Below are 13,388 nucleotides of genomic sequence, written 5' to 3'. Positions count from 1 at the left end.
TTCACTCCGAGACTGCCAAACAGTTACACAGATCCTTTTTAATACTGCAAAAAGATCACAAAAAAACAGAGATCGAAAGCAATTAGAAAGCATGAGATTGCAACGAATTATGGCGGTTTCTAAGATTCTCTCATCACATTTGCCTCGCATGCACCGACCCAATGCCTCTCGTCAGGTGTTCTTCACTCTGCTCTCCGAATTTCCATATCCTCTTCTTATTGTTGATTAGATCTTTTTGTTTTCATCAGATGGGTAGCGTCGCTTCTGCGCTTAAAAATTCCCCCATATTTCGAACCCTGGGTCTTATAGGCGGGAAATGGGTTGAGGCTTATGATCACCACACTCTTCAGGTTTTTCTTTTTTCATTTCACAGAATTCTCCTTTTATTTGGGCGTTTCCATGTCTTACGTCACTTTGTGTTGTGTTTCATGTCAGGTTAATAATCCTGCCAATGGGGAACTTATAACAGAGATTCCGTTTATGGGCACACTTGAGACCAATGATGCCATTTCTGCTGCGTCTGAAGCTTTTAATTGTACCCTCATAAACACTTCTAATCCCTCTTCCCTTCCCACACCTATTTCACGCTTTTTGGATAACATGCTTATGATATTATATTATTGGCTTCTTTGACTTTTCTATTTGACTTTTCTGATTTGTGAAATGTTTGATATTAGCATTATATGAAGCATTTATGTTCTAATGCATTTTAAATTTTGGCTTGAGTAGTAGAATGCGTGGTATCAGATTATCAGTCGGGCCTAAATTATGTTATGTATAGATGTTATTATGTAGCTGCTGGACTGAGGTTGTTGTTGTTTAGTCTTTGACATGCCGAGTTCAAAGTTTAATCGTGGTTGAATTCAAGTTGAAGTGATTATCCTCATTTTTTTTCATAGCTTGGAGTAAACTCACTGCTGCCGAGAGGAGCAAATACCTTAGAAATTGGTATTATCTTTGTCTGATCTCTTTATATGATATATATATGTATTAAAACCTGAACCGATGACCCATTTGAAAGAACTATGTTTATTTGTGCTATTTAACTTGAGGTGATAAACTTTATAGCTATGTTTCTTAACCATGAAAGATGTGTTCTTTTAGCAAAGTTTTTTAGTACAATGTCCTTTTAGATCAAAATGTTCCAGACTTGCAGGATATTTTCTAGCTTGGAACCTTAAATGCTTTTCTTATTTGAATGGCTAATAGCCTAATACCCAGAATTTAGTCATTTGGTTAGACTAAAGTAGTCATTTTTCGTTTATGGACTTCTTAATTAAATATAGATAGCAGGTTTTTAGATATCAACTAAACTTTTTTTCTTTCACATGCATTTAACAGGTATAATCTTATAATGACCCACAGGGAAGAGCTTGGGCAACTAATAACATTAGAGCAAGGAAAACCTTTAAAAGAAGCCCTGGGTGAGGTAATCAAATTTAGTGTTGTTAAATTGAGCAACTGGCTTTGACCGTTAGATATTCATTGTTTGTCAATTCTGATTCTACGGCTTAAAATATAGGTTAATTATGGGGCCAGTTTTATTGAGTTCTATGCAGAGGAAGCCAAGCGGATCTATGGAGATATAATTCCAGCTCCTCTAGGTGATCGTCGTCTGTTTGTTCTAAAGCAGGTGAGGTTACATTTGTCTTGTTTATGTCCTCCATGCTGCCAGATGCACTTTATTTCTTCCAAAATATAACTTCTGATTACTCATAAAAAATTTAATGAGCTTCCTCTTATTTATTATTTGATATTGTCTTCTAATAAAAAACTTGATATGTTGACCATAACTTGAGGGGAAAAACTTGTTGACATGACTCTTAAGAGTGCTACTGTACTTTGTGGAATGTTGTATCTGTACAAGGGAAATATAAGTGATGCCCTTTTGTACTAGGAAAAAACCTGCATATAAGGAAAACAAGAAGGAAGATAAACATGGACTAAAGATATGAGGAATGCTAAATTACTTAATCTTTCCAAAATTTCCTTTATAATTATTTAGTAGTTTGACTTCTTAAAGTTTGCATAGCACTAGGTGTTGTTATTTTTGGTGAAAAGATGTGAATTTTGGTGAAAAGGAGAATTTTTGTTATATTATTATGTGGTAGAGCATAGCCTTCAAATAGGTTGTGGTTTTTTACATAAACTAGAACCATAAGACTACTAGGCATTCTATTTATGAGATAGGTGACAGTAAGGATGACTTCCCTTCACAAGTATGTTAGTACATGATTAGTGACATGAGTGATTTAGCTATCTCCTGTAGATGTCTATTTGTTTCTCTTGGTTATCCCATTTTACTGAGGTGTGTTAATACAAAAACTCACATGAGTAATCCCTTTTGCTTTGAAATATGAACCCAAGGTTGATGAAAAATATTCACTATCACTATCAATTTTGAGAATCTGGATCTTTCTTTTGAATTGGGTATGAACCATGGAATAAAAAGATTTGAATATTTTCCTGGTTTTAGATTTTTCTTTAATAAGGAATGTCCATGTGGTTCTAGTGCGGTCATCAATGAAGGATATGAACCAACAAGCTATATTAAAATTTTTCACACGTGAAGGTCCCCAAATGTCACTATGATCATATAGAATGGATGTGAAGGTTTATATTGGATGCTAGGATAGACATGTTGGGTGTGATTTGCAAGTTGACAAATTTCAAAACGGAAGAACTTAGAATTTTTATTGATGAATAAGGGGACATCTTTTCAAGGCATGCTAAATTAGGGTGATGAAGGCGAAATTGGCATAGCATGACTTGATTTGATTCAAAAGTAGAGTTGAAAGAAGACTTAAAATTAGACTCACAACTTGAGTGAATTTTTCCATGTAAGGAAAGTTCCCTTTGAGCAAGTAGAGACCACCACACATCTCAGCTCTTCCAATCACCTTCTCCAAATCCGCTGCTTGAAATTCAAAAAGGTTTGATTAAAGTTTAGTCACAGTTCAAATCACTAGTGTGTTTACTAACAGAAATCAACTTGCAATATAATTTTGGAACATAAAGAACAGATGAGAGAAGGTCCTTTGTCAATTTAATGGTTCCGATTCCTTCCAGTTTTGAGAGTGATCCTTCTGCTATACAGACTGTAGAAAGGCTTGAATGAGGGCTGAACATGTGAAAAATATTAATAGCTCCAGTCATGTGATCTAAAGCTCCAGAATCAACTATTCAAGGCTTTAACTTGTTGGTTTCTGTAATATTTGCAGAAGAAAAAAATATCTTGATGTGCTAGCATGTTAGTATGCTGTTTGGAGGAGGGTGACATCTGCCCAAGTAACTTCTGCAGTATTTCGATTTGCTCCTTAGTGAATGAATTGTATTTGGTGCTGGTGTTGGAAGCATTAGCCACGTTTTCATGGTTGTCCCTGACTTTGCTTGCTCAGACTGGGTCTCCAATCAACAGGTTTTCCATGTTATATTAGGGTTATGAACCTAGCTATGATACCATGTTATTTTTGGTGAAAAGATGTGAATTTTGGTGAAAAGGAGAATTTTTCTATATTATCCTGTGGCAGAACATAGCCTTTAAATAGGTTGTGGGTTTTTACATAAACTAAAATCCTAAGACTACTAGGTTTCTTGTTTCCTAAGACTTATATTCTAAGAAAGAATTCTAATTAAAATAAAAAGTATTTTAAAAAACAGCAGAAAAGAAAACAACTACTAATAGAACTTCAAATTAAAACCGACAGAAAAGAGAGTCCTAATTGACTTCTTTCTACTGGTGTCATATGGGAATGACTTTTATGATCCTTTTGGGGGAATAGCCTTGTGCATTTAAAATCCGTAAACCAGTCAATGACAAAAATATTTGTTGTCCGATACTGCAGATCCTGTAATTCAATCTCTCGACAATTACAAGGATAGGTTAATACTTTTAGTTACCGTGTTTCCAACTGAACCCAAATAACACCTCCTAACATAGGCAGGTGTCTTGATTCTCCCCAGAGCACAAGGGAAGGGCACCTTATCCTCATGATTGTCACGTAGGAAATAGGCTCTTGGAGGAAATGCTAGCTCACATCCTGTAGCGGAAGGCATTATGAATATCTCATTAATCAGTTTTCTCATCATAGGCATGATGCGTTCGCCCTATTTATACAAGAGGGAGAAATAACGGATGAAAATAAATTTCCTGGCTTTTTAGTGTCTCCCTTTCTGTTGCTGTCATTAAGCTGTCTTATTTTGCAGATACCCTTGAAGCCAGTTATATCGATTATCGAGTTATTTTGGTTATTAAGGCTTATTCAAAGCTTTTATACATTTTTAACACTGAATGCTGGAAAGGTAGTTTGAGATTTCTTATGTTTTTACTTTCCTGTAGTATTGATGTCACCATTTCTTTTTGGCAGCCTGTTGGCATTGTTGGTGCAGTTACACCCTGGAACTTTCCCTTGGCAATGATCACTAGAAAAGTGTGTGCTATATGTATAATTTTTTGTCATATCATTTTCCCAGGCTGCTAAAGAACTAAAAGATTTCTTCTCATGGCTGTATCAGGTTGGCCCTGCCCTTGCATGTGGCTGTACAGTGGTTGTAAAACCTTCGGAACTTACTCCACTCACTGCTTTAGCAGCAGCTGAACTTTCCCTTCAAGCAGGAATTCCTCCTGTAATTCTTGATTCATTTAGTACTTTTACTAGGTTTTATCATTCATCAAGTTTATGTTGTTGTGTGGTAGCATGTAATGATAATTGAAAGCTTGTTTTAGAAATGGTAAATCAATGTTTGTTCAAGAAGCCAGATGTGACAATTCATTAATGACTGAACCAAGATAGGCTTGACAATGATTGAGCTGTATTATAGTGTGTGTGTGTGTTTATGTTTTCCTGAGCTGAACCTAGTAGCCTGCACATATAGGTGTCTTGTTCGAGTCCCAAGGCCTGAGTAGAGTCCTCTCTAAATAGTAATACAATGGAAGAGGGGCAGATTAGTCAATACTTACTCATGGCCTGTTTTAATTCACATCCAACTATTTGACTGCATGAGTATGGAACAGATATGTTGTGATTACTGGTCAAAATTCATGAAACATGATGGAACAACATAAACTGTTCTTCGAATACTTTACTCTTGTTAATCATGCTTTTATTTCCAGAATAATGTTGGTTTTCTAGCGCATATTCTTGTTTATTTTTTCATGTTGCTTCATTTGTTTCTTATGGGCTTTTACCTTTGAATCTTGTAGGGTGTTTTAAACATGGTTATGGGGAATGCTCCTAAAATTGGTGATGCTTTACTTGCAAATCCACAGGTCTTCTACGCTTAACATGAAAACCCAATTGTTTGGTCACACGATATTATGAGTGATTTCCCTCTAGAAATAAATGGGTATATGATTTAGAGAATGTTATTTGTTCCTTCTTTTTATTACTTATCCAGGTTAGAAAGATCACATTCACTGGCTCGACAGCAGTTGGGAAGAAGTTAATGGCCGGTGCTGCTGACACTGTCAAAAGGGTATGGTTATTCTATGAAATGGATATATAAACCAAATCAGTGGGTTTTGAAAATTTCCATGCAGTTGACTGTCTATATTCTGAATTCTTCTAGGTATCGCTTGAACTTGGCGGTAATGCACCCTGCATTGTATTTGACGATGCAGACCTTCATGTGGCAGTTAAAGGCACAGTAAGTTTACACTGTAGAGTAGCTTTGATATATATATTGTCATCAATTGCATTATCATCCTAGATATTCCTGAGTTCCATTTGTAATTGGTTGTGGGGCTGCAGCTACCATTCTGGATGGCGATAGTAGTGATGATTTTTTACCATCACTTATATTAAGTTTCAAGAGTATGATTTGTTCTTCTCATTGTACTTAGAAAAATAATTATCTGTTTGTTGTTTCCTTTTTTACTTTTCTTTCTATCCATACCCATCATCTTGTCTTACTATTTTTTGCCTATTCTTACATCATAGAATGTACAAATTTTTATTGTCCCCCCTACCCTGCCTGAACAAGAGGAACTTTGCTATGTTATAGGATCATACTTTTAGTTTCTTAATTCTCCACAGGGTTGTTTCGGAACCTGTATTTGCTTTATTGATCCATGTAGAGGTGGCAAAACCAAACCTGAACCCAAAAACCACTTGAAATTAGCCTTATTCGAGTTGGATTGACTGGAAGGTCATTGAATTGAATATTTGTAACTGGAAGTGCCCAAGCGCATAGGGCTGAAACCTTATATGATCAAAAGATGAAATGACATGAGCAGAAGCAATCTGAAACAGAAAACCCAAAGCAACCTGAAACCCAATACTGACCTGATCATGATCCTTTATTACCCACAACTGACACTCTATGTATTCTACTGTCCTGTCCAATGGTACCTTCCATTTTATTCTTAACCTAATCACACACTCTTATCTTTGTTGCACCATTTACCATAGTATGCAATTTGCAGCTTGCAGCAAAATTTCGTAACAGTGGACAGACTTGTGTTTGTGCGAACAGAGTAATTGTGCAAGAAGGTACGGATTTAAATGTATTCAATTGAAATCTGTAAGTAACTTCTTCTTTTAGCATGTTTTGCTTAATTGAGAGACTTCGGGTGCATTTGGATGTAGAAAATGTTTGCTGTTGTCATATCTCCATTTTAACTATGATTTATTATAGTTGATTCACTTTTTATTATTTAGAGCTCCTAAAGATGGATGATGGTCATTAAACTGCATGAATGCCTATTGTCAATGCTACGATAATAAATGGTCATATTAGTATTTGCATTATATCGTATGCTCATAGTGGTAAAGATATATGTTTCCCTGATTCTTCATTTATCTTGAAGTATCAATATCTGATGTTGCATCCAATGCATATCTAGACATGAGCATGGGCATATTTCTTCAAACGCATGGAAATCTTTATTAAAAAAAAGAGAACATATCTGTGTCGAACACATATCTTTGTCCAACACTCGCACCTAAGTTTGAGTAACATCGGTACAAATGTATGCCAATTTCCTAGTGCAGTTTTTAAGTGGGCTGTAATATTCTTTTCTTTGGGTTTATTGAATCATTTGTTTCAGGTATTTATGATAAGTTTGCAGAGGCTTTCTCAAAATCTGTCCAGACTCTGCAAGTTGGAGATGGCTTCACTGAAGGTGTGGCCCAGGTAGTTAGCCTTTGCTATGCATCTGGGGTTCATATATTTATTGTTGTTGCCAAATTGGTCTTAACATTTATGTGTGGTTGGAGCCTATGTGGCTTATGTTTCTCAGTCTTCAGTTTATACGGATGATTGTTGGTGAAATTGTATTGATCCTTTTTCTTTAGGTATTCTTTGGAAATAATAAGATTTGTAAGGATATGCAGTTATGTTGATAACAAGGCTAAATTGCTCGGAGCTCTTTCTTTTAATTTAATCTAATCAGTGGATTTAGCTTAAAGATAATAATTTCAATTTACTATACTTACCTATGTAGGGTCCACTAATTAACGAATCTGCAGTTCAAAAGGTTAGCTTTGCTTTCTATTTTTCAGTTTTTATCTACTACCATATTCATGATTTTATTTTTTATTTTTTATTTTTAGTGTATTTCTCTACTATCTTTTACCTTCTGATTTTTCTTTTTTCACAGGTTGAGAGATTCCTTCAAGATGCATCATCAAAGGTTTGTTTTTGTCTTTCTTGTCAAACTATGCCAATTATTTTAACCTTTGCTTGGGAATATGAATTTGAAGATTTGGGTTTCATTTTCTGTATAAATTGTGAGAAAGATATGCTTATATAATGTGTAAATTAATTGAGATTCAGCATGATTATATATTTGAAAGGTATAAAACACGAATTTTGAATTCTTAAATATGTATAGGAATTCCAAATTCACTAGGCATCCAACAAATCCATGAATTTGAGAAATAATCATGAATGTTACACTTATGTGTTTATCAAACAACTTATACTATTTTTAAAATTCAAAGCCATCTTTTGAAATCTAAGTTCTCAAATGCTTCTTTAGAGAATCTACCATTTTTTGTGTGGAATTGTTAGGTTTTATATGTGTCTGTGTGTGTTTCTATGTTTGCATTGAGTGCGAATGTGTTTATTTAACACTTTAATTGGACAAAAAGTTAAAGCTGGAACATGGTACATGGGTAGGTTCCGGAGGATGCACGAGTTGATTATTTAGTTTATTTTGCTGCATTCTTTATGGTAAATTAAATTAAAATTTAAACATCTTTAAAATCACAAAAGACATAATTTTTTTAGAATAAATTTAGTTGCATTTTTGTAGTTTCCCTTTTAATTCATAGTTGGTTATGGCTTTTCATGTTCATTTTCTTTACACTTATCGTAAGACTATTTTGTAGTTTTTAGCAATCAATTTTATTTAAACTTATTAATTTATCTTTTAATTCATACTTGGTTATGGTTTTTATTGCTCATTTTCTCTACAGTTGATTTCTTCTTAATTACTAGCTCAAGTACTTAAGCAGCTTAATATGTTAACTCACTGTTAAGAATTAAGATTATACATGAAAAATATCTAGAAAGTTACTGATTAAAACTATAACAATCGATTGCTTGTGGCTTGCGACAGGTTTAAGTTTTATTCATAATTTATTGTCTTAGTACTTATCCTTTTCACATGCTGTTTTAATTTTTAAAAATATAAGTTGATAAATTTGTATATTTGATTATTTTTGAAATTATTATAAAATTTCCAAAGAAAGTACATGATTAAAAAGAAGCGTAGACAAAGAAGAAAAAACAAAATTAAGAGAGGAACATAATGCTTAAAAGATATATAATTTGTGAATCTCTAAACCATAATTATCAGAATTGGAGCAGTCTGGTGATCAAAACCGATCAATCTGGACCTTGACATGGGTAGTTCTTTAAGGACCTTTTATGCAATTGGTCCAAGGAAGTCACTATTAATCTACTAGGTTTATGAAAAAAGATGACTTTGCTGGTTATTTCTCTCTCATTATTTATCAATTAAATTTAGTTTTTTAAGTGATTTTAAAACCATGCCTAAATTTTTGTATACTAGGTTCTTTCACCATTTCCAAAAAAGGAGAGAGAGAGAGAGGAAAAAAGTTTTTACTTGTAAATTGGTTTCAACATTGAAATTAACAAGCAAAAGTACATTATTAAAAAAAGAAAAAGTAATAAGTCTTGGTAAAATGAATTGATTTCTTTTCTTACTTTTGAATTGGTAATGAACAATTTTTAGTTTATTCAACTTCTAAAAATATTTATATTCTATCATTGTTTATTATTTTAAATTATTTTTATGAATTCAACATTGACTTGAATGAATCAATGGTTGAACCGTTAGATCGGATATTAGAAACTTGGAATATGTCATTTGTCTTGTATTGTTCTACTAACTGTGCCTTGAACATTGGATTCGCTATAATGATGATAACAGTGAAGTAAAGAAAATGAGTGTCTAAAAGTTTCCTACTTTTTGGTTGAAATTGGTCTTGGGTTTCTAAAGGTTTCTAAATATCACTACATTTCAAGTTTCATTTCCTTCTCTTGGCTTTTTAGCCCAAAACCCATATGACTAATCTCCCAAGCCAAAATCCAATTCTTAAAAAGGAAGCAATATGACACTCATACAAGCCTCTGAAAACTCTAGAATTAGTGATAAAAATATGTTAAATAATACATTCGTGGAGTTTGGATCGGCTTAATGGTAAAGCTTTTTGTTGTTTGAATATGAATGTAATCGAACTTCAGGGAAACATTCTCATGTATCTAATGCCTATTAATTAACCATTAATGGTAGTGTTATATGATTGAACCAGATATATTTGTTGCTTACTGTTTTGGACATGTCTGCTACTAGTTGCCATCTGAATTTACTGATCAGAAGTTGAATAAGATGCGTGATATAAGGGGTTGAAATACGATTTTTGTATCATTGGCAATTGCAATTCATCTATATTATATCAAAATCATCTCATTGTAACAGGAAAATGCATGTCTTTATTAACAAGGAAATGCTAACTACCCGAGCTGCATATTTAGTTTTTATATTTGATTAAATAAGAATGAACTCTAGTGCCTCCTCAGTTATTCCCCTACTATTCCTTCTCTCTTTTGGTAAGCGTTGCTATGTTCTATTTCTGCGTGTGAGGCTGTGACAGCCTACAAAATAATTTCTGTTAATACTTAATTTATCTTGTCACTCATCTTTTCTTTTCTTTTTTTGAAGGGGGCGAAAGTCATTCTTGGGGGTAAAAGACATAGCCTTGGAATGACTTTCTATGAGCCCACAATTGTTACTGATGTCAAGAGTGATATGCTATTAGCAAGGTACGTCCTCAAAATCATTTTATTTCTGATATAAAATATGTTCTTTGATGGTTGATAAAAAGCATCTTCTGTTCTGTGAGTATTTTACTTTGGTAAAATTGTTTTTTTTTTCCTTTTTCTTTTTGTTCTGTACATCAGTCCTGATGGAGTATATTAGGATCTTGAATATGGCTTTCATTGACATGAATGCTTTTCTTGTCATTTTTATGGAGTACTAGAGTTTACTGCATTACAGAAGTGGTGAAGTGTTTAAAGTCAGTTTAGTGTCTAATTTACTATGTCATAACCCATCATGTACATTGAGTGTTAATATGTGGTTTTTTAAACATTAAATTAAAGTAAATTTCTTGTCATATGTTTGCCACATCAAATTTGCTGCTATGCTGTTTCGGTGTATATGTATGTATAGTTTTTGAGAAGTGATTATGTTTGTATTACCTCAGCGAGGAAGTATTTGGACCAGTGGCACCTCTTTTGCGTTTCAAAACCGAGGAAGAAGCCATCCAAATGGCAAACAACACTAAAGCAGGTTCATTTATCAAGCCACAGTTGTATACTAATGAATAAACTACATTTTCTTTTAAAAGTCATTATGTTTCTTTTAGTGAGTCATCACAGCTGTCCGTCTAGCAAACTCGATCAATCAGATATCAGTAATGTACTCATTCAAAATTTAGCATGTACGGTCTTGTCTGAAAATATTATACAGTTTAGTTTATTAGAACACATGCTTTCTTGCACATATCAGGTTTAGCCGCTTACGTATTTACAAAGAATGTTCAACGAACATGGCGTGTCTCAGAAGCCCTCGAATACGGACTTGTTGGTGTTAATGAAGGAATCATTTCAAATGAGGTGGGGGGCATATTTGCATCTATTAAACAGATTAAGAAATTGAAACTGTTGCAATCTTGTAGATGTAAATTATTGTTTGTTTGTTACAATTCAGGTGGCACCATTTGGTGGTGTAAAACAGTCGGGTCTTGGACGAGAAGGTTCAAAGTATGGGTTAGATGAATATCTTGAAGTGAGTACAATATCTTAAATGTCTCACCTTATATATATATATATATGTACATTTATACTCACAAGTATATTCCGAAAACTATTGTTTTTATTTGCTTCTTGGTTGCTTGCAATAGCTGATGTTTGATGTTTAATGCACATAGGTCAAATATGTGTGCTTGGGAGATATGAACAGAACTTGAAGAAGGGAAAAAGGTAATCTGAGGAAATAAAAAAATTGAAAGAGGAAACGTCTGATGGCTATTATGTTGGAATGGAGGGTTTGATAATGTTTATATTTCTTGCAATTGCTGTCTAAATAAAGGTGAGCCGTCCCAGACGATTTTGTATAAATTTCCAGCAATTTCTCATCCATTTTCAGAAGCACAAATAAGGATTTTTCATATTATAGATTATTATTTTTCTAAAAGCTCAGTAGGATTTATAATTTTATATATTTTACTATTTCCTTCAAGAGATAAGATTCACGAAAATTGTATAAAATCCACTAGTTTCAAATAAAATTATATGTTTTCTTTTTTTAATTGTCATGGGAAATAAATAGAATAATAAAAGCTTTAATCTCATTCATATGATGGGTATATCTTCATGTAAAATTACTTATATTTAAAATTTCTCTAAACCTAAATTACTTGTTTTCTGTAACACCTTTAATCCATCAGTCAATCTTCAAAATTAACAGTTGTCACAGCAATTTAATCCCAAAATTTATTCGGTCAACAGATAATTAATAATAAATATTATATGTATCAAAACGTTTCAGATTAGAAGTTTGCCTATAAATATGAAAAAAAAAGTCAAATTATTATATTTTTCCCCCAAAAATAATATAAACACGGTACATAATTACCACAATACAGTGATAATGGCAAAACACACGTAAAGGAATCGTCACATTTAACAAGGGAGGAAAAAGATAATCTTTTAAATACTTTTCTAAATGTTTTTCCCTCTCAACGTAGGATATATGCTCTTACACTTTTTGAGCATTACTAACATGGGTGACCATAAGCAGTGTTTTGAAAATCGGATCGGACCAGTTGATTTAATCGGATCAACCGGGAACCATTACTTGGTCCGATCCATTTTATCCCGGTTGAACTGATTCTAGTGAACCGCAAGGAACTGTTCGAAACGGCTTTGAACCGCTCGAATCGGACCGAACTATGAACCGGTTCAATGTAACACCCCAACCCGTACCTGACTCGAATACGAGTCCGAGGTGTCACTTTGATTTTTCAAACTTTGACTCTTAAAGAAAAACCCCGGGAATTTAAAACTTTGTTTAAAACAAAATACGTTAATTTACATAAAAGATACCACAAAATACAAACTCGATCAGAGTGCTCATAATTAACGACTTATTACATGCCAACACTCTATACACAACAAAATACCTACTTTGTCGATTACTTCTGATATGATCTTCTAGTAATAATATTGTCCTTGCTACTTCTATTCTTGCTCTTCTCGTTTCTTGGTACCTACGTGTAAATCACTTACACGCTAAGCCATAGACTTAGTGAGGCAATAAATAAACATGTAACAGTAGATTCATGAATATGCATTCTTATCATTTGATCATGATATTTCAATATGCATGTATATATTTCATATGACATATATAACCAAGTCATGCACACATGAAACTTACCTTTTTGCATCACTTTCACTTTAATTTATATTTCAATTGCCCATGTATATTGTTGTTGAGAACAAAGGTATGTGAGTACATTGAGGTTGTGCACTAATGTTGTCACCACAGCTCGTATAAATTCCCTCATGGGCACCGAATATTTGTTCAGTATTCGTCCCGAAGGACTGCTATATATGTCCCGTAGGACCACTACGTCTCGAAGGACTACAATACCCTCAACTCTTGGCATGCCAACTATACATATAGCTCTCGTATCATATACTATGGGCATTTACGATGAATACATTTCTCATCACTTGTTCTTTTTTTTCTGTCACATACCACATGTATGTGTAACCATGTATTTCATATCATATCACATAGTTTATCTCATTTCACATTGGTCATGTATCATAGCATATATCACATATGC

At 33.6% G+C, this 13,388-nt stretch overlaps 1 protein-coding gene across 1 annotated transcript; it reads left to right on the top strand.

The window, feature by feature from the left end:
* On the top strand, positions 1-11,528 carry LOC120160253 (succinate-semialdehyde dehydrogenase, mitochondrial-like). The gene is made up of 20 exons (XM_039170665.1): positions 1-175; positions 249-350; positions 436-535; positions 900-948; positions 1,342-1,429; positions 1,523-1,633; positions 4,368-4,430; positions 4,516-4,626; positions 5,204-5,269; positions 5,398-5,475; positions 5,569-5,646; positions 6,425-6,491; positions 7,049-7,134; positions 7,445-7,477; positions 7,601-7,633; positions 10,193-10,293; positions 10,737-10,822; positions 11,042-11,148; positions 11,243-11,320; positions 11,463-11,528. Exons 1-20 carry the CDS (start codon positions 92-94, stop codon positions 11,499-11,501), a joined length of 1,560 nt encoding a protein of 519 aa, XP_039026596.1. The 5' UTR covers positions 1-91; the 3' UTR covers positions 11,502-11,528.
* Positions 11,529-13,388: the final 1,860 nt, after the last annotated feature.

Source organism: Hibiscus syriacus, unplaced genomic scaffold (genome assembly GCF_006381635.1).
Source record: "Hibiscus syriacus cultivar Baekdansim isolate YM2019G1 unplaced genomic scaffold, ASM638163v2 tig00111392_pilon, whole genome shotgun sequence".
NCBI classification, from domain to species: domain Eukaryota; kingdom Viridiplantae; phylum Streptophyta; class Magnoliopsida; order Malvales; family Malvaceae; genus Hibiscus; species Hibiscus syriacus.
The sequence above is the reverse complement of the archived record's forward strand: the minus strand, read 5'-3'. Positions and strand labels throughout refer to the sequence as shown.